Source organism: Alosa pseudoharengus, unplaced genomic scaffold (assembly GCF_046254945.1).
Source record: "Alosa pseudoharengus isolate Yale_2024_CS ecotype anadromous, Long Island Sound unplaced genomic scaffold, YU_APseudo_1.1 YU_APseudo_1.1_scf_11, whole genome shotgun sequence".
Lineage (NCBI taxonomy): Eukaryota > Metazoa > Chordata > Actinopteri > Clupeiformes > Clupeidae > Alosa > Alosa pseudoharengus.
This window is the reverse complement of record NW_027468576.1, coordinates 20,809,826-20,831,143: the sequence shown is the minus strand read 5'-3', so window position 1 is coordinate 20,831,143 and position 21,318 is coordinate 20,809,826. Positions and strand designations below refer to the sequence as shown.

At 40.1% G+C, this 21,318-nt stretch overlaps 3 protein-coding genes across 3 annotated transcripts; 2 read left to right on the top strand and 1 right to left on the bottom strand.

Moving 5' to 3' along the window:
• The first annotated feature begins 4,120 nt into the window (after nucleotides 1-4,120).
• Nucleotides 4,121-7,637, top strand: gamt (guanidinoacetate N-methyltransferase). Its single transcript, XM_076277266.1, has 6 exons — nucleotides 4,121-4,975; nucleotides 6,208-6,353; nucleotides 6,440-6,503; nucleotides 6,721-6,788; nucleotides 7,048-7,158; nucleotides 7,265-7,637. Exons 1-6 carry the CDS (start codon nucleotides 4,801-4,803, stop codon nucleotides 7,403-7,405), a joined length of 705 nt encoding a protein of 234 aa, XP_076133381.1. The 5' UTR covers nucleotides 4,121-4,800; the 3' UTR covers nucleotides 7,406-7,637.
• Nucleotides 7,638-9,040: 1,403 nt separating this feature from the next.
• On the bottom strand, nucleotides 9,041-10,802 carry ndufs7 (NADH:ubiquinone oxidoreductase core subunit S7). Its single transcript, XM_076277256.1, has 6 exons — nucleotides 10,574-10,802; nucleotides 10,355-10,472; nucleotides 9,995-10,174; nucleotides 9,832-9,878; nucleotides 9,424-9,512; nucleotides 9,041-9,260 (listed from the first exon to the last, which is right to left on the bottom strand). Exons 1-6 carry the CDS (start codon nucleotides 10,684-10,686, stop codon nucleotides 9,163-9,165), a joined length of 645 nt encoding a protein of 214 aa, XP_076133371.1. The 5' UTR covers nucleotides 10,687-10,802; the 3' UTR covers nucleotides 9,041-9,162.
• Nucleotides 10,803-15,068: 4,266 nt separating this feature from the next.
• Nucleotides 15,069-21,250, top strand: LOC143113074 (proprotein convertase subtilisin/kexin type 4-like). Its single transcript, XM_076275401.1, has 15 exons — nucleotides 15,069-15,080; nucleotides 15,840-15,908; nucleotides 16,032-16,133; nucleotides 16,605-16,724; nucleotides 16,942-17,046; nucleotides 17,176-17,252; nucleotides 17,344-17,432; nucleotides 17,556-17,728; nucleotides 18,121-18,333; nucleotides 18,582-18,682; nucleotides 18,780-18,883; nucleotides 19,577-19,697; nucleotides 19,849-20,028; nucleotides 20,124-20,248; nucleotides 20,700-21,250. The coding sequence occupies exons 1-15, from the start codon at nucleotides 15,069-15,071 to the stop codon at nucleotides 21,248-21,250; spliced, it is 2,142 nt and encodes a 713-aa protein (XP_076131516.1).
• The last annotated feature ends 68 nt before the right edge of the window (nucleotides 21,251-21,318 follow it).

Sequence of the window (21,318 nt, the reverse complement as noted above, 5' to 3'; positions counted from 1 at the left end):
TTATGGTGTCTATTATGCCTTGATAGCTTGGATTTTGGGGTAGACTGAGTACATTTGAGACACCTTTTGCCCACACAAAATCAAACAAATATTTGAAAGAAGCGATTTTCCACATGACATTCCACATGCCATTCCCTTAGCTTAGACTAAAATATTATCAATCAATAAGACCCATAACATAAGTGGTTTATATTTTCCACAATTAGCTATATATATATAATTATATATATATATATATATATTACATTAATAAATATAAACATAAGGTTCATTTTTGTCTCGACTGTGTCTCAACTGTATACACCTGAGTATACAGGTGTATACAGTCTATATACCCTGAGTACAGTTGAGACAGTACCTGGTACAGCTGAGACACCCATTTTTAATGATGTATAGTTAACTAACCATTCATTGCAAGTGTTTGTAATTTAAATTCATTAATTTCTTTTAAATTAGCGTTGGTTAAAAGGATGCATGAACAAAATATGTGACACAGGAACAGTTATGTTGAACAGAAAAAATGGAATGTTCAAGTAATAACACTATCAATACAATGTGGGTCTCAACTGTACCCCGCTGACCACCTCGCACATTTCTCTAGATTTTGCAATGATCTTACATGACACAATGCCATGAAATATGCCAGTTTTTAGGGCACAGAATAACGTTTGTAATGATACCAGTTACGTTTAACAGTCACATAAGAGTAATGAGCTATTCATTATGGAAGGTACATGGTGAAGTGAACGTCTTATTTTGAAAATAAAAAGGTTTGCCGAGATATCCTTGGATGGGAGATATCTGTGTTGTTCAAATTGTCCATGATCAAAGAGGACACTAATACACATGTGCATAGCAAAAATCACAACTTGGGCTTGCTGTGCACGCAAGATATTTAAGGCATCTGTAACAAGTCATCCTTGATGCAGGAGGTAGATGCAGGTTTCTTTTATTTTGAAGTCACACCAATAATGTTTTCATTATTTTCGCCCAGTCTCTCTGGGCACCCCAAACTTAATGGGCTCTCCAGGTGTTTCCCAGAAGATTTGGCCGTGGATAAATTGGGAGGTGTTACTAGACGCCTATAGGAACACATAGTAAAAAAAGCTATTGGTAAGAATTTTTTTTTGCAGATTGGCGAAAAAAAAGCCTAACTTTCCCTAACTAATAGGGAGTCCCAGAGTTCAGGTGCTACTCGTTAGGGTGACAAGGAAAAAACAAGGAAATCGTTCAATCAATAAGTGGGTGATGAGGACCTAATTGGGGCTACAGCTGTTTGAGTAGGCCCAGGAGTCGTTACAGGCATCTCTGTAAACATGTCCTAACTGTACTCAGTCTACCCCTAGTTACTGCAATATTGTATGTTACTGTGTGTGGGCTTTGTAGGCAGCACAGTTAGGGCTATACACACAGGCCTAAACATTAAACCAAGGATAGACTAGGGGACTAGAGGCATAAGTCAAGTAGCAATTTAGGCCGAAGTAGTCAGAATGCAATCGATTTGCAATCCAAATAATCACTTTCATTATCATTGTGAAACAGGTTAGAAACTATGATTTTGGGAAACGCACCCTTGAACATCAGTTACTGTGGTTTGCCTTTGTATTAGCTTCAATTTAGCAGTTACTACGTTCTGGCTTTGGCAAATCACAAATGAGTGATTATGGGCTAGGTTGATGCGGGCCCTTGAGATCAACATACCATAAACATTTTGTAATCCTTGGTGCCACGGTTCAGGTATATACTGCATATACTGCATTTTTTGGGTTTTGGTGGCCCCCGGGGACGAAACAAATTTTTTTCTGTAAAAGTTTAGTGGGTCTACATGCCCAACAAGCTTCATGTGCCCCGGTGCTTTGGTGTCCCGGGAATTGTTGACCAAAAATTCATTATGACGGGAAGAAAATAAAAAATAATAATAAAAAAAAACTTTGACAATCCCTATATGACCGCTATGCTAGCTATGCTGCCAAATTCCAACTGATGACTATCCTCAATCCTGCTACATGTGTATGTTAGGTAGAGTGTATAGTGTTTTGCAAATAGTGTTTTATGAAAATGAAAACTGAGTCGAAAGCTGAGAATTTGTGTATGGTTTTGCGGAATTGGTACCTTTTGAGTGAAAGGTTTCAGAAGAAATTGTGTGGCATTAAGATTTTGTGTGTGTAAGCAGTTGAAAAAAAACCTGTACATTTCATTCATTTTTAACTAAATTTTTAAAACATCCTTGATCTGTAATTAATTTAACATTTAAAAGAAAAAATCCAAAGCCAAACACTGATGAAAGAATGAAGCATTGCAGTAATAGATATTTCTTGAGGGTTATAGCAGTCGCAAACATCAATTAAAAAAAACTAAAACCACCATCATTAAAACCAATCAAAATTTAGTAATAAACACATTTAGATTGCAGATACTGCATTTTGCCTTTGCGTTTTAGTTGTTTAAAACCCACATAATTTTCATATCCCGCCGACGGGACGGTTACCCCTCTCCCTCACCTCCCCCCAACATTCTAAATCAATTGTATGCACCATATTGCTATGTAGCATATGAATGTTATACACCATTTCAAAGCTTTCGCTCTTGGGAATCCAAAAATTACAACTCTTTTCATGTACAATCTGTATAGTGCTTTACATTCTCATATTAATTTTATTATGTCTCAATTAAATTTGATCCTAAATGCCCCCCTCCCCCTCCTCCACTTTTGGTGCTAGCCTGACCTCTGGCTGCAGTGTAGCTGCAGCACCATAAGTAGATGCAACATATTGGGTACTGAAATATTCACAAGAATCCATAGAAATTGAATCTTCATGTTGTATTATCCAATATTAGTTTATACAGATGTATAGTTTATCTTATACACACTCATTGAACCAACAAAGTAAATGCAAAAAAAAAGACTTTTTGGTCATTATTCCATATTTTGTGTAGTCAGTATATATCAGAACACCTGACATACAATCTAATTAGTAGAATAGTAGAATCCCTAGTTGTTAGATGATGCTGATGGTTAAGGTAAACTTTCGTTTCGCAGGTCTGCATTACAACCAATCAAATAAGCACATGCCTGCCTCCGACAGCAGGATACAATCAAGATAATTTAAGAAAAATAGTAGGATTGCAGGAGCGGCATGGGCAGATTATGAACTTTCGGGCCCCTGGGCCCAGATGTATTAAGGGCCCCCCACTTATTGTCGTATATGTGGGAGGGGGGGTTTGGGGGTCCTCCCCCAGAAATGTTTTAATTTGTTTGATGTGATTTCCTGTATTCTGGTGCATTTTGGGGATGGCCAATACTAAATTCAATCAGATTCATAACCTACATCCTGATTTGTTGATATTGAGGCAATGATTCCATGCAAAGGCTTGGGCTTCAGGGCCCCCTGACCCCTTGGGCCCCTGGGTCTGGGCCCGGTAGGCCCATGCAGTAATCCATCCCTGGGATTATGCTTTTACACAAAGGGGTTCATGTGCAGTAAGCATTTGAGTGTCAGTATGCATTTTGGATAACAAAAAGTCCTATGGGGAGTTTCCATAGGCATTTTACAAAACGCATGAGCATACCTTGGCAAATAATGGTCTAAAGCACTCATATTTTCATTCTATATTGATCTACTTTTGTACACAGCCTCACAAGACCTGGTGCTAGGGCTCAGTTGTGTTTCTAAGGGATATCAAGTGACCCAGAGGGCTGAAATGTGGTCAGTTCAGAGATGCTTGTAATCCGGCATAAAGAAAAAACGATATTCTAGCCTCTGTAACTCTATGTGAGTACATCACACAGTTATTTTAACTGTTTCCTATGAAAACTACAGGTTCTCAGCTTTCTATAGAGGTTCAACATTTGATGGTAGGCCCCAAAAGAGGTGGGAACAACAATGCCCTTGTAAATAGGCACATTTCAGGCAAAAACTTGAAATTTGTATTGAGATCTATTATCCCAAGGTAGAATGCAGTATCTGCATTTTTTGGGGTCAAAGGTCACATCAATGGTCATGTTTTGTTTTTTTTAAACATACAAAAAAAAAAATACTTCCTAAGAAGGCATCATAATGAAACCACTTATCTACCCACAACTTGTTTGGCTGGCCCACGGTGAAAACTTTAAAGGCATTTTTCTCAGGTTCAGTGTAGGACTACTGCGTTTTGGCTTTGTAGGGCAGAGTGGACAAATGAAACAAGATCGAAATGCCTGTGCATGATTTTGACTACTAGGCCTACATGATAAAATACCATGCCATATGATTTCCCGCGATTTCTACTGTGTCACAAATGCTTCTTTATAACCACACCAAAAACCAAAGTTTACGCTACTTAACTTTAACACCATCGACTTTTACCATGAACGATATAGGCTGGAAAAAAATCATTAGGCTTAGCCTATACTGCCAGCAACTTTCAGTGCGTCTGTCGCAAAACTGCTGAAATGCAGTAGCATTATATTTTATATCCTTATTGGCTACATTTTTAAAATATATAGTTTTGTATCGTACAGCACAGCCTGCTTGTTGTCTTACTGCTGCATCGAGCACATGTAGAAAATGCTCTGACACAGTGAACCATTGTGGCGTAATATGATACTGTCGTGCAGATCACTTTTTGCTCCAGCTGTGTGGACCTTGCGATCGCCACCCCTTGCTCCTCCGATTGCTACTTATCACGTAGTGGGCTACCCTCTAGTGACTCTTGCATAATCAGCACTTCTTGTCGCATATAAAGACACGTCGTCGCCACCAAGTCCTCTTCCATTACACTGGCCTCTTCACCTCAGTGACCACTCTACAACACTTCAACATGACCACTGCAAAGCCCATATTCAACCAAGGAGAGGACTGCAAAGCCGGGTGGCACGACGCTACAGCTGGCTACAATGAGACCGACACACATCTCGAGATTCTCGGAAAGCCCGTAATGGAACGTTGGGAGACTCCATACATGCACTCACTCTCGACTGTTGCTGGCTCAAAGGGTAAGAAGCATTACAAATGGTAAAGGCACGAACCAAACAGTATGTTGGTCTCTTCAGTTCAGATATTGTTTGTACTTCTAGTTAACAGTCTTCAGTTGACAACAGTGTAATACTAGTACCACACACTCATTAGCCTATTATAACATAATTTTGTTAGGCAAATGTTCTATGGTTGCCAATAACGATATCTAGAATCCATCTAGGATATCCTACAAGCCAACTAGAACAACCAAAGTATTACATCTTATTTGTGACCTTTTCATTTCTTCATGGCCGTGCAATATATGGGTTTCTCAGTGAAAAACAATACTGGGCTACTACAACGGGCGCATAATCTTATTTGTAGCTGTGACCTTTTCATTTCTTCATGGCTGTGCAATATATGGGGTTTCTCAGTGGAAAACAATACTGGGCTACTACGTGCGCACATGTGTCAGAGTGTAACAGGTTCATATGTCTAGTGTAGCTTACTAGTGAAATTCAAGGAAATGCGCGGGACCTTTATTTTATGATTAGGCCATTGAGGAGTTTTGTTAAGGGACGCTATACCGGTCACATGAGCTGCTCAACCATTGGCTCTAAATGTTTCAACACCCAGTGAACAAATATGTAACAAATCAGTAATATACAAATCAATGCTATTCAGTTGGCTGCGCGATTTGTATCTAGCCTATTGTAAGATGGTGTAGTGGAGGCCTATGAAGAGAGGTCTAGCCTGGGTATATTTAATGTAGAGGAGGCCTACTGTAGGCCTACCACCGGTCTTCATCATCATTTCAGAAAAAATCCTTCCTTCTGAAGATCAGCCACAACAAAGATGGCCTCTGTTAGACACCACACTCACTCTTTAAAAATTAGCAATTGTATCTACTGGATTTCTAAAGACAGAGGATACATATCAGATTGAGGCATATGACTGGGGTCCACTCTATTTAACATCAGCTATTTTTACCTTTTTTGAAATACTAAGCTGTGAGAGGTTGACAGAAGTATGCTTGCTATTCTCCCTCCTGCATTCCAGTAGGGTGTGGAAGGGCATATTGCTCTACTCTGAGTGGCACACCCTAGCTGTATCACATGTCAATACAGAGCATCCTTTGCAGCTGTGCATTTGTAGAATTACTACCAGGATATTGGCAACAAGATATTGAGGAAAATCTGCCTGTATAATTGAAACCATATTTGGGAAAACTGTGCTTGTGATTGATGTGTTTGTATTGTTGTCTGCACAGGAGGCAGAGTCCTGGAGATTGGTTTTGGAATGGCCATCGCTGCTACTAAGCTGGAGAGCCTCCCCATCGAGGAGCACTGGATCATTGAGTGCAACGATGGTGTCTTCCAGAGGCTACAGGAGTGGGCCAAGTCTCAGCCTCACAAAGTGCGTAAAAGCTTGGTGAAAATGCCAGATCTCACACTCATAAATAATCAAGTGCAATGTTAATGTATCATTTCCCACCTTGGTAGATTGTTCCATTGAAAGGGCTGTGGGAGGATGTCGTCCCCACACTACCAGACAATCACTTCGATGGTAAGCCTCGTTGATGGATGTGTAAAATGTCAGAAGGGGTAGCGAGATTTGGATTTTGAGTCATTTGTCAAACTTTTTGTTGTGATATCAGTGCTGTTAAATACACTGATCCATTGCACAATGACGTAATAATATTTTCCGGGTTAAGATCTTGCACCACATTAAACATGTGTACAATTAAACATTCATATACTTTATGGCCTTAAAATGTCAACAGGCATTTTGTATGACACATACCCCCTGTCTGAAGACACATGGCACACGCATCAGTTCAACTTCATTAAGGTAAGTTATTTTCATTTCATGAGGATTCTTGAAGCATTCCTCATCATTAATGCATTAGACAAGTACAAGCTGAACAAGCTGGACAAGGCCTAACTGGTTACAACCTTGGTCATCCATTGAAAGATGGCAAATATTTTCCAGCACAACTGTAAAATATAACTCATTTTACTGCCCCCCCCCCCCCCCAAACGCAAAGCTATTTAATATTTTACCCCATTTGCCTTTAGATTAATATCAAGAACTAAATATTTCCCTGCAGGGCCATGCCAACAGATTGCTGAAATCTGGAGGAGTTCTCACCTACTGCAATCTTACCTCCTGGGGAGAGCTGCTGAAAAATAAATATGACAACATTGAGAAAATGTTCCAGGTCAGACATGTTCATCTTTTGCTTGCACAGACTATTTTCAGCATATATTTTCATTGACACTTGCTATTGCCACATTCACTAAACAAACATGGTTTCTGGATTTCAGGAGACCCAAGTGCCCCATCTGCTTGAGGCTGGCTTCAAGAAGGAGAACATCAGCACGACCCTGATGGACATCATTCCCCCTACTGAATGCAAATATTATTCCTTCCGCAAAATGATCACACCAACCATTCTGAAGTTGTAAGGCACTAGCCAGTGACTGCCCCTTTTATAGTTCTCCTTCTACACTGGAACCTCCTGACTCTAGCCATAAGCTACTGAATCAACCTCTGCCCATTTGCTGCAAGTTTAACACAACCTTGAAAACGGTTACCTTTACTAACACCTCATCAGTACGATGTAGCAGTTTTTCTATATATGAAATAATTTCATAAAGGTACACCATTCCACAGTTCTGAGTTCTGTCCTGTATCTTTTCAAAATAAATCTATCTCCAATTTGTTTGTTGTATGCATGGTGTATGCCAAGTATTCATTTATCACAGACATAATTACATTAGGCGCTGTTTACACTCATTTCTAATCTTCAATATCTAAGGTTACTTTTAACTGTGTACTTTGGACATTTTAGAAACAAGTTGCAAGCAGCATAGTAACACACCATCTTGTGGCAGTACTCTTATCGTCATATATAAATATAACCCTATATAACCCCGTTTTTGAGTTACTTATTAATCAGACTTAAATGAGAGTAAAATGTCCAGTATCATGAACAAAAGGCCACTGAGGATTTTTTTCCCATAAGACAAACCTTTGGCCACCCAAGGTCCCTTACATAAAAATGTTCTGGTGAGAAAAACACAGCTGGGTGAAGGCATGGGAGTGAACTGTCCTTAAACACACAATTCAAATAAATCCAGGGTTGGTATTTAATTACATTTTAGCCATATACCTAGACTTGAAAATAAAAAGTACACCGTTTGTGACCTACAAGAACTGATCTGAAGTTAACAGACAACACATTCAAGACATATGGATGATCATCAATATTATGATTGAGCTCTGCACAAAATACAGCCAGGTGCTTTTTGCCCTTTCTGTGAAAATAATTTCTATGGTATAGTTCATCCTGCTGCATAGAGGAGAAAACGACATAACACTGCTAATACATAGGAAATTGTTGGGCATATGGGAACAAAGTCACTGAGGTCAGGAGAGACAATAGCAACCCCCACCCGCTACACCCATCACCCCAGTTTAGTTAAGCTTTCATAAACTTCTGATTGGGCTCAGGGCGGAAAAATATACAAAGGTGAACACAGCAGATATTTTCATTAAGTCACCAGCAGTCATCTATTTATAGCTTTATCACTTCTTTGACCCAGAAGAAGGCCTGAAGTCCCAAATGCTTGGAACCATGGCACCACCTACGGGTAATTACTGGTACTACCCTGATATAATGTGTGAGAATATCACCCCGTGTGTCTCTGGCAACACACTGCAACACACGTGTGAGGAGAGAGGGGATGTTAACACTTAATTCCCTTCTATGTGCAAAAATGAAGTGTGCCTGAAACATAAGACATCACTGCCTAAAACCTGACAGCACTGACATTCTTGATCAAAGAAGTAGTTTATACAAAAACTGAGACGTTTGGATTGATCAGCACTGAGTCCCACTTTTTTTCCCTTTGTTATGACTGATGACTGTTATGTCAGTTATGACTGAAAAAAGCATGGTGTGCAGGAACAGGCTTATAATGAACCCATTTTTATTATTATGTTCTTCATCACATAATGAATACAATGCAATACAGTTATTTTATTTTTACAACAAATAAGAGGAGATAAGAACTCAACCAGAGCAACTCCTGTGAGAAATTGTCCATCCTCATTTCAAAAGACTGATGACTATAATCATCATCTATAATACATCATACATTAGCAGTCATGTACTTACAGTTTAACATTCCACAACCACAACAAACCACAACCATACAGCTCATTTGCGATACCAGATCTGAAGTTTCTTCTCACGTTTGATCTTCTTCTGCAGCTGCAAGGTACCATACAGCAAGGCCTCAGCAGTTGGAGGACACCCTGGGAGACAGACAGGAAACAGAAGAACAGTCTTGAGCTGTATGCTGTATCAGAGCAGAAATATATTACTAAAACATCTTGTAATTCTGAACCATTTTTCTTTGTTGAATATGTTTGATTGTGTTTGAACAGTCACACACAATTGATTGAAGGACTCCCATACCTGGTACGTATATATCCACTGGTACAATGCGGTCACAGCCTCTCACCACAGAATATGAATAGTGGTAGTAGCCTCCACCATTTGCACAACTGTAGAAAAAGATACAATCATCCAGAGCAGGGGGTTTCAACCGATTGTGAACCAGGTACCACCATTCTGACTAATTGCGTAACCCCAGGACCACCACTGAATAAAAATACTGATTCCCACATTGCAACTACATTACTGAATCCATGGTCAGGGACCACCAGCCGCAGACCACTGGTTGAAAATCCCTGATCCAAGAAGCAATACCCTAACTGAGTGACTTTTCATATAGCTTCACCAAATAAAGAGGATTACAACTATAGTGCTCCTGCTCCATGTATTAAACACAAATTCAAAGATTCAAATCAATCTCATTTTTACCTTCCCATGGATATGACATATCGAGGCTCTGGCATCTGATCATAGACCTACAGAAATCACAAACAGAATATCTAAGCATCATTTGGACATAGCATCACTGTCATTATTTATGCCAAAGCATACTGATGGGTCAGTATCAACAAATAATCTATAGAAAGTGTACCTTGCGAAGAGCAGGTGCCATTTTATTGGTCAGAGTCCCAGCCACAATCATGACATCAGCTTGTCGAGGACTGGCCCTGAACACCACCCCAAAGCGGTCCATGTCATACCTGGGAGCGGCCATGTGCATCATCTCCACTGCACAGCACGCCAGACCAAAGGTCATAGGCCATAGGGAACTCTGACACACAACAAGCATATTAACCACCTCATCTTACACGTATTATCATAGAAAACGCATTTCAAGGGAATGCACTGATTACCTTCACAATCATTCTATTCACCAAAATTACCATTGATAAATTGTAACGTCAATTGTATGGAGTAGTGCTATGTAGAGCTGTTAGTTATGAATTCTTACCCTTCGAGCCCAGTTCACCAGATCATCAAGTTTAGTGATGACATAATCTGCCTTATTGCTAGGGACAGCATCTGCTTTGGTCGCCACGGCAGTGGTCTTCTCTCTGAACACAACCAAACTATGGAAAAACACAATTAGTCAGCCATAATAACTTAGTGACCATATGAATCTCCCCTCAGAAAAAAGTGAAAGATTGCTAATGATATTTCAGGAGGCTACCTCTTGTCATCTTTTGTTTTCTCTCGGAGTCTTCTCGTCTGAGCAGCAAATGAGATGGGTCTGGTGCAATTTGAAATGGGAAGTTGAAAAGAAGTCCACAGAATAGGAGTCATTTTCAAGAACTCAGTACGATGCTCCAGGTAAAAGTTTTCAACCGTTAAATGAAGGCTACATCTGTGCCTTAACTTGCGTTACGAAGTTTTGGAAGTGATGCAAGGGAACAGGATGGTATTAGCTTGAAATAGACCGCGTGACGCAGTTAATTCCCTGAATAAGGTGGTTAGTAATTCCAAGCTTAGATAATCCAGTTGCCAGCAGCGGTTGACAAAAATTTAGAAAAATTAACGAACCCTCTGATCATGACGCACAGAAAACCTACACAGAAAGTCTAAAAAAAAAAAAAAAAAATATATATATATATATATATATATATATATATATATATATAAATATATAGTATAGTTATATAGTATAGTATATGCCTCTGCGGTGGTTAACCAAGCAGTGTTATTTAACCTACAGCATGCTGCCTCAATAACTAGATGTTTATATTGTTTAGCCGTTGTAGGCTAATATTTAATGGTTCATATCTGCCAATACAGGCCTATCACGGTGTTAAATCCCACATTTTCCTACCTCCATGATAATATTGCCCACTCAGTTTACTGTCTATTATTAGAGGAATTATTTGGAGTTCATATGCAGGCAATGCAATATGTGTGGACATGAAAAAAAATACATTGCACTAGTAGCCCTACTGCAATTTACTGCAGAAATACTGTACTTGTTTGTCCCATGACAGCAGAGCAGTTATTTTTGTAAGGATAAGCTCTCCTCTGTTGCAGGAAAACAAATATTAGCCTATGCTTCTACCAGTCAAATCTAACACCAAGCTACACCAAGTTAATTCAATGAAATACTCCCACTGCGAATGGCTTATTTCGGCTGTTTTGTTTTGTGTCGTGCCACGTTTTTTGAACATGCACCAGGTGGCAGTAAAGTCCTATAGACACGTGGCCTATGGCAAGCCATTTTAACATTTACCCGCCAGACTGGATATGTATTGCAGATATCTGTAATTCCAGTTAGAGATATCTACAGTTTGATTCTGACTAGTCATAACTCCAGTTGAAGATATCTTTAATTCACCTCAATTCAAGATATCTACATGTTCCTTTTCAAATATCTTGAATTATGTTTTGATTAGGGGAAATTACATTATATCTGTAAATGGAATTATGACTTGTCAAAATGACGTTGTAGATATCTCAAACTGGAGTTAGGGATAGGCCTAGTCATAATTTGATTGTAGGCTAGATCTATTATCAAGTTATAGATATCTTGAATGAGTTTTGTTATCTATAACTTTCATTCTGCCTAGTCAAAATGTAATTATAGATATCTTGAATTAGAGTTTTGACTAGGCGAAATGACGTTAGAGATCTGTATTGCTATGCAAATTAGGCCTGCATCCTAGGCTACTTTAGGCGGAAGCAGAGTGTGTTGTTCAAATCATCAAATCACATAGCACCTAACTGTTAACTTTGTAATTAGCACTAATTAGCATCATGTCAGAAGGAGTTTTTAATCGTCTTTTTAATGCTGCAGCCTATAGACAGGAGCTGGCAGCAAGAATTGATGATTCAATGTTGCTTTTCAATGTTGATTTTTTCGATTACAGCCAACACCATTATGAATGGAGTTTCCTGTAGATGGTGCTGGTGCATTTAGTAGCCTAGGCCTACTAATTTATGTAGGCTACGAAACAGAGATCAAGCCAGTTGATAACGTGAGTCTAATAAACCACACGGTGTCCCTAAGTTTTAGTTATTTTAGATGTCAACAAGACATTACAGCCATGACTGCTTCTTCTTCTTCCATTCTTAGAAATAATGAAATAAGCCCACTTCTTCTTCGATGTTGGGGAGGGGAAATTATGTTGGGGAGGGGAAATTAGCCTACGCACAGAGAATGTCTAATAAGTAGACGGGCTCTGCTACGGATCTAGAGCAACATCTTGCACAATAATTTGCACTAGTCATAATGACGTTTGAGATATCTTCACCTTTCATTCTGCCTAGTCAAAAGTGAATTAAAGATATATGCAATTGTCAATTAAAATGTGTGACGAGTTGAATGTTGTTTTCAATGACATGATGACAGATATCTGTAGCCTAATTCAGTTTTGCCTAGTCAAAACTAAATTACAGATATCTCTATCTGACATTTCCACTAGTCACAATTATGTTACAGATATCTTTAATGACAATTCCAACTATCCAAAATGTAATTGCGACTAGTCAGAAAGACGTTGTTGATATCTACAATGTTAATTCCAGATAGTCAAACTCAATCTGTCAAGCGGGTAAATGTTAAAATCGCTTGCCATACGTGGCCTTTAAATCAGTCCCTGTCAGATCTTCAAGTTTTCTTTCTTTCTTTTTCTTTTTTTCCCTTTTTTTGAAGATTCAAGTTTTTTTTTATTTTTTGTTTTATAGTTATGTTAAAATATTGCAACAACAACAAAAAAACTATATCAGAGAATATGTAGACGGGCTCTGCGAATGCGTTATCGCTAAATGACAGGAAGTTAGAATCATAGCTAACGTCACAGCCAGCATTTTGCAACTTTGTAACTCATGTTAATGTTATAAGACAGCGATGGCCATTTCATAACCAATCTCGTTACTTGCTATCAAAGATCTTGCAAATTACATTTGCTGCCAGGGCTAGTCTAGCAACTCTCCGTTGGCTTGTGAGCTCGAAAAATTAAAGTTCTATCAGGCCAGTCAAATCGTGTATAGAGTCGTTAGGCGGGCTTAACATAATGATTGATGGCAGAGTTGCAACGGTTTGGCTTGAATTCCCTGCTACTTGAAAACAAATAAGATGGATGTTGTTGTTGGTGAACAGTGTGACACGAGTTAAGCTTTTATTAAGTTGGCAAAAGTTTGAACTAGCCAACTAGCTCCGCTGGTGGGAAACGCATGGGACTCATAGCGCTGTCCTATCGCGTGCAGAGGGAATTTGAAAGACAACCGATTATCCCGCCCCTCGGACTGAGCACTGAGAACGGTGAGTGCCCAGACTAGGGTTACCACACGTTCTGGTTTTCCCGGGATTGTTCTCTTTTTTTAATGTCTTTCCCGGAAAATTGATAATCTTTCCCGGGACACCAAATGTCCCGTTTTTTGGTGCAAAGGCACTTCTATTTTTTAAGTATTCCCTACTTTCACTTTTAATAAAACCTACGTTCCGCTCCTTAGGGATGGATTACTGCACGGGCCTACTGGGCCCAGGCCCAGGGGCCCAAGGGGTCAGGGGGCCCTGAAGCCCAAGCCTTTGCATGGAATCATTGCCTCAATATCAATAAATCAGGATGTAGGCTATGAATCTGATTGAATTTAGTATTGGCCATCCCCAAAATGCACCAGAATACAGGAAATCACATCAAACAAATTAAAACATTTCTGGGGGAGGACCCCCAAACCCCCCCTCCCACATATACGACAATAAGTGGGGGGCCCTGGGCCCAGGGGCCCGAAAGTTCATAATCTGCCCATGCCGCTCCTGCAATCCTACTATTTTTCTTAAATTATCTTGATTGTATCCTGCTGTCGGAGGCAGGCATGTGCTTATTTGATTGGTTGTAATGCAGACCTGCGAAACGAAAGTTTACCTTAAAGGGGTGGTTCAGGATTTTGGACATAGGACCTCATTTCCAAGTAAGCAAGTGTGATATTTATCAGTGGAGACCGTTTTCAACACGTTTCATCCAGTCCTTCTAATTGCAGAGTTCGCAGGTGCTAGGCTAGCGCAAGTCAACGGTATGTGCTAGCCTGCCACTAAAAACAGTCTTACCCACTCCAAAGTACACCCGAGGCAAATAAATTATAACGCCAGACTATCGATGTAAATGTCTGTTTTGATAGTGTTATTTGTAACGTTATTCTATCCTTGCATTTCAACGATCGCATTACATTTTGAGGGACTAGTTTCTTAGCAGCGGCGGAATTATACTTGCTCCGGTTAGTAGTACTGCGCCGAAAAGTAAACAGTAAAGCACACTCCAATGGGGATGCCTAGTAGTAGCCTTGGTAATATCAGGCCGCCACTGAGATGCAAAATGACTACTACCAACTTCAGGGACCAAAGTATAACTATTGCAACGCGATGCGAGGGTAGTTGTATTTCTCACACTATTCTACCAACACAGACATTTACATCGATTGTCTGGAATTTGCCTCGGGTGTACTTTGGAGTGGGTAAGACTGTCTTTAGTGGCAGGCTAGCACATACCGTTGACTTGCGCTAGCCTAGCACCTGCAAACTCTGCAATTAGAAGGACTAGATGAAACGTGTTGAAAACGGTCTCCACTGATAAAAATCACACTTGCTTACTTGGAAATGAGGTCTTATGTCCAAAATCCTGAACCACCCCTTTAACCATCAGCATCATCTAACAACTAGGGCCTACTGGCCGCGCGCAGCAAGCATGTCGAAGAGAGTGAGTGCGTGCGGGTAGGCAACAGATTGGAGAGGGTAGCCTAGTAAAAAAAAAAAAATTCGGTTCGATTTGGTTTGATAAAATGGGGCACGAGACGGAGGAGTATAGGCCTACAATCAAAGTCAGGGCCAGCGGCGAAGAAAAAGAGATACAGTAGGCCTACACAACGCCGACAGGGTGAAAATGGTAACTTTTCGGAGCCGGTAGGCTAACAACTTAATATTATGCATAGTATTGTTAATGTTTTATGGATTAGCCTTATATCTTAAAAGAGCTGGTGAAAGGGCATTAGAACCAGAGCCATATAAGGTTTACCTTTATATGGCTCTGATTAGAACCGTTTAGACTCAGCAACCTTAAAGTGACAATGAATGCACCATTTATAGTTAAACATTTGCAGCATTTGTTAATAAATTATTATTTAAAACCAGTAATAGGCCTAGTATAATAAAAGGCATTTAACATGAATCAAAATCATAACTTTTTTTGTCCCGTATTTTCACAAATCAAATGTGGCAACCCTAGCCCAGACCTACATTTTAATGTGGGTCTGGCTCGTCAGGCTAGGCTAGTCAGGCAGTCTAGAATCTTTGGTCATCCCCGGTAACGCTGTTGTCATGGCAATCGTCGCGTAGTGAAATACAAAGTTACCTAAAGGCCGCCATGAACAGTAGGCCTTTTTACCACCTTTTGTTTTCAGCTTGCTTATGTAATATTTGTCTCACTGCAGATTTTTACACGAATAATTGTGCTGTTCAGTTGGCGGGGACTTCCGCCGAGTCTGTTGAGAGAATTTCAAGAAAATATGGATTTATCAATATGGGAAAAGTATTCTTAAGCACAAGATAGTCATGCTACGTTAGCGTTGTAGCTATTTTTCTTTTCACTGATGTTGGCTAACATTTGAGTTTAGCCATATCCCATAATGAATGCTATTATTGTGTTATGCAGATATTTACAGACAGCAATTACTATCACATGAAGCAAAGGGCAGTGTTAAAGCAGTCGTTTCAAACTCACTTGCACAGTGTGCGACTGAGGAAGGATCCAATGGTGAGATTATTTGAAATTAAAGTAGGCCTATGGAATTGAATTCATTTAAAGGATAATATATATATATATATATATATATATTTTTTTTTTATCAGTGATAGCCTAAAAGGCTAGCAGATGGGCAGCATTTTTGCATGCAGGCTACAACAATAGGCGTATACTAGCTTTTACAAAAATAATTTATAATAATAACTAGGCTAATAACAAGCTGTTTTCTGCAGTACAACTTCAGTTTTTTTTTTGTCCCACGCAGGATTTTTGTTGTAAGGATCTGTCTTTAGGCTATAAAACTGAAAGACTAAATGTTAATTGGCCAACAATAATTTACTAGATATAGATATTATATCCACAGCCTATAGTTGTCGGTGCTAGGGTTTGTTTCTGTGTTTGAAATATAGGCAAGTTAAGACCATGATTGTATAGAGGGCTGGCTCATTCATCATGTTATCTGTTTAACTCTCTATGCTGCAGATTATCTGGTTTGCACAACAGTCAGGAAAGTCCAGGAAGAAACGACACTCATTCATACCCCCCTGTGATCCTTTATTCCATAAGCAGTGGCATCTGGTACATATCATCTTTATAGATGTTATTGCAGTTTAGCTATATAGTTTCAAATAATGTATACATTTCAACATGTTCATCAGCAACCCTTGAGAGTTTGCTGTCAATTGGGCCTGTAATTCCTCAGTTCCTAATTTCAATTTTAACTCTCAGTCAACCACAGCATAGGAAACTAGATGACTGACACCTCGAGGAATGCTAATACCTAAGGTATATATATTTCCAGAGTGAATCATTTGGTCACAATATTGTGGCAGCATGGACTCGTGGGTACACAGGCAAGGGTGTGGTTGTGTCAGTACTGGATGATGGGATTGAGAAAAACCACCCCGATCTTGCTGGAAATTATGTGAGCTTGCAAGTCATGCACCTGCACATTGAACCAATTTAGAAACTAGTATCATGCACTCTTTGCCAAACAATTAAAAGTACTTGTCATTTTTATTAACTCTTTTTATGCCTATCTGTGTTTATAAAGGATCCTGCAGCTAGCTATGATATTAATGACATTGATCCAAACCCTGACCCACATCGTACACTTTACAAAAGGAACAGGTAAATATTCTCCCTCTGAATATTATAGAATTGGTGCTTAAAATTAGCCTGCAGAGATTGTGAAAATGTACTCATATTTTCTACTTCCCAGGCATGGAACAAGATGCGCTGGACAGATTGCATCTGTAGCAAATAACAGTGTGTGTGGTGTCGGTGTGGCATATCACGCTAAAATCGGAGGCATGTGGTAACTGCTTGAGCGACAACATTTTGCATAATTTGCCTGTCCTCAATTATGCTCTCTGAGTGGCCATTATGTTCGCAGCATCTGATATAACGCTACGCTTTTGCTGCTTTGTTTAGGTATACGGATGTTGGATGGGGATGTGACCGACTTGATAGAGGCCAAATCTCTCATCTTTAATCAGCATCACATTGACATCTACAGCAGCAGTTGGGGCCCACCAGACACTGGTTCAGTAGTAGATGGGCCAGGGTTGCTGTCTCAGGAGGCCCTCATCAGAGGAGTGAGCCAGGTATGGCTTCATTCGGGCTCTTTCTAAGTCAGTTAGATTTCACATCAAAGAAAATATTCTATATTTGGAACTTCTGTAATACTGCCTGCTTAGATTTTGTAGCTAAAGTAGTTGTTAAGTACATGTGAGTGTCTTTCAGCTGTTTGGAATTAGAGGCTTGTTTCAATGTGAGTAGTCTTTTGGTCATTTGGTTACGGCTAGCCCACTTACATTTTTATCTGGCACCACAATGTTGTTTTTGAGAGAAATCACAGGTCAAATGTTCAGAGCATCCCCATTTTGACTCAAAAGTGACAACATCATCTGTCTTTTCGCTGGCATACCCAACTGATTATATGGTTTCCAGACTCTCTGTTTCCATACTGAGTTAACATGAAAAGCTTGCTCTGCAGGGCCGTGACGGCCTGGGTTCCATTTTCATTTGGGCCTCTGGGAATGGTGGCATGAACATGGACAACTGCAACTGCGATGGTTATGTCAACAGCATATACACAGTGGCCGTCAGTAGCACCACAAATAGGGCAGATGTGCCCAGCTACAGTGAACCCTGTGCAGCAGTGCTGACCACAACTTATAGCGGGGGTGATGGCAACCAAGAGAGAATTGTAAGAACCTCAGTCTGGTATGACCCTATACATATACACATTTTAGCATATGTTTAATTATTATGTACTGTAGGTTTAATATTTTAAGCACACCTCGTATCTACATACATTTCCTAAATTAAAATCACAATCTGTTTTTCAAATGATAGTATTAACATATTAGTATTGACATATGTATTAACATGTGTAATACTAATATGTTAATATTAGTATTAACATATGTATTTTTATACTGCCCGACTGTCCAGGTGACAACAGACCTGAATGGGGCTTGTACCACTGACCACACTGGAACATCAGCTTCAGCCCCCTTAGCAGCTGGGATCATCGCTCTGGCTTTAGAAGCAAAGTAGTGGCTTAATTTAGTTTTTGCAATGCTATAACTGAGAGCAGTTCAGTTTGGCTCAGTTGGGTAGTTCATCCTTTTTTATTTGTTTCACCCATAGCCCCACACTTACCTGGCGTGATGTGCAACACCTAGTTGTACGAGCATCCAGACGCCACAATCTGAAGGCAGAAGACTGGACAGTGAATGGAGTAGGGAGAAATGGTGAGGGCTTCTTCTATCTGATAAATTAGTACCATGAAGACAAAACAAATATTTTAAGAAATCCTCGACTTAGTGCCTATTCTTTTAAAATATTCTCACCTTGATGTCTATTGTTGTCCATGTGTGAATGTGCTGCAAGAATGTATCAAAACCAAATTCCCTTGTCCTTGTAGCTATTAAATAATCTGTTTAAATAGTGGTGAAGAATTAGTTTAAAACTGACTGAAAGGGTCATAACAACGTTGTATATTGCGACTACATTAATTTGTTTTATAATGCGATAACATTAATTCCGCAATGTCAGACTCCATTCTCCGCGTTGTAAGTCAGCGTAGCATCAAAATGAGTGGTGAAGTGTTACCCAATTAGTTTAAAACCGACTGAAAGCGTCATGCTCCTACCTGCGATAACAACGTTGTATAATGTGATAACATTAATTTGTTTTATAATGCGATAACATTAATTCCGCAATGTCAGAGACTCCATTCTCCCTGTTGTAAGTCAGCGTAGCATCAAAATGAGTTCAACATTGTATTGTTTTGAATTTTTTAGGTTAATCATTTATTTAGTCTATACATATACTTCCCCTAAAGATGTGGTTATGCATGATAGTCATACATGTGATGTGATACTTGGTTTGAAACTTGGTATGAAATATGAGTTATGCTTGTTTGCGATGGTGTTTGTTTTTAGTCAGCCATTACTATGGGTATGGACTTTTGGATGCTGGAAAGCTGGTGGGTTTGGCCAGAAATTGGATTGCAGTGAATTCACAGAAGAAGTGCCCACATGTGATTCTCAAAGATATGCCCGTGTAAGATTTCAGTCTCCTATTTGCATTTCAATTGAACAATGACACATTGCTTTCAAAACCTAGAGGTTTAGGCCCAAATGCATTTTGTTTGATATAAACACACTTTTGCTATGTGAGGCATCATAGTTTGCATTGCGCTTTTTCCCTTCAGCAAGATTGGCCATTATCTCCGCATCAGTTGGAATGAGACAGCGTGCAGATGGGATAGGAATCGCATCAGGTCCTTGGAGCATGTTCAGGCACAGCTCTCATTGAAACATGTGCATCGTGGAGACCTCACCATCACACTTTTATCTCCCGCAGGAACTTCCTCCAACCTGCTCACCAGGAGGTAGTCTCAGCCAAATAAATATTCACCTTTCCATAAATAAACAAAACAAGGACTTCACCAAGTGGACTAGACCATAACCATTGTAAATCCCCCAGACATTTTGATCGATCCAGCGCTGGATTCTCTGGTTGGAACTTCATGAGCACCAGATGCTGGGATGAAGATCCCACTGGATTCTGGTCACTCATAATAAGAAATACTGGCGACCGCCACAACATCGGTAAATTTGTCAAAACCTAAACCCAGGCCATAATTCTGTGAAAGAAAGATTCAGACTGATTTGGAAGACTATCTTGCTCTTTTATAGGGGAGTTAACACATTTGCACATTAACCTTTATGGCACTGATGAACATATATTTGGACGGCGCATGGAGCGGACGATGATCTATCAGTGTACTGTGAGGAATAACGATGGAAGCTGCAAAGGTAGTCACACATGGTCAACTCTACTTTTAACTCTACACATGGATACGATTGTATTGTAAATGATGTATGTGTTGCCACTTAGTCTGGGAACTGGCAGCAGGTGATCTGAACTTAACTAGATTAAATTAATTGTACACAACCCAAATGTACTTCCATTTATTTTTGCAGTTCTTCTATAAATTCCTCAATGCATAGTCAGAGAAATCAGCTTTGATATGTTTTCCTCCCCTTTCCCTGGGTAAAGACTGTCCCTACCCACTGTACATCTTTGAGATCATCTGTGTGGTGGCCTGTCCTCCCCACTTCTACGAGTTGGACAGCAACAGCAGCACGCCTCCCCAGCGCCACTGCCTGCCGTGCCACCGCAGCTGTGAGACCTGCAGTGGCCCTGAGGGGACCCACTGCCTGGACTGTCCCCCTCACTCCACCTTCAACCCCCAGCTGGGCATGTGCAGCTCTCCCAACTACAGCCTGGACAAGGTGCAGGAGAGCATGAACCGCACAACAGCGGTGTTGGGCATCATGATCGGGGAGCCCATACTGGTTCTGTGCTTGATGACAGTGGTGGCGTGGCTGAGGAGCAGAGCGTTCACCCCCCGCCTCAGCCAGGTGACCTCAGCAGCACCGCAGCTCAGAAACCTGGCCGACAGTGTCAGAAACAGCATTACCAGCAGGAGCACCCATGAGCCCTCGGATATGGAGATGGTCATTGTAAGTGTGACGGAGGACCAGGCAGCAAGACCTGGCCAGAGCACAACTCTCAGTGGCCTCCTTGAGGAGAGCAGACAGGCTTGACTTATTCTAGTTTATGGCAATTAACAAACAAAGTGTTTTTTTTGTAGCGGTGCCGTTTTTTCTTTGGT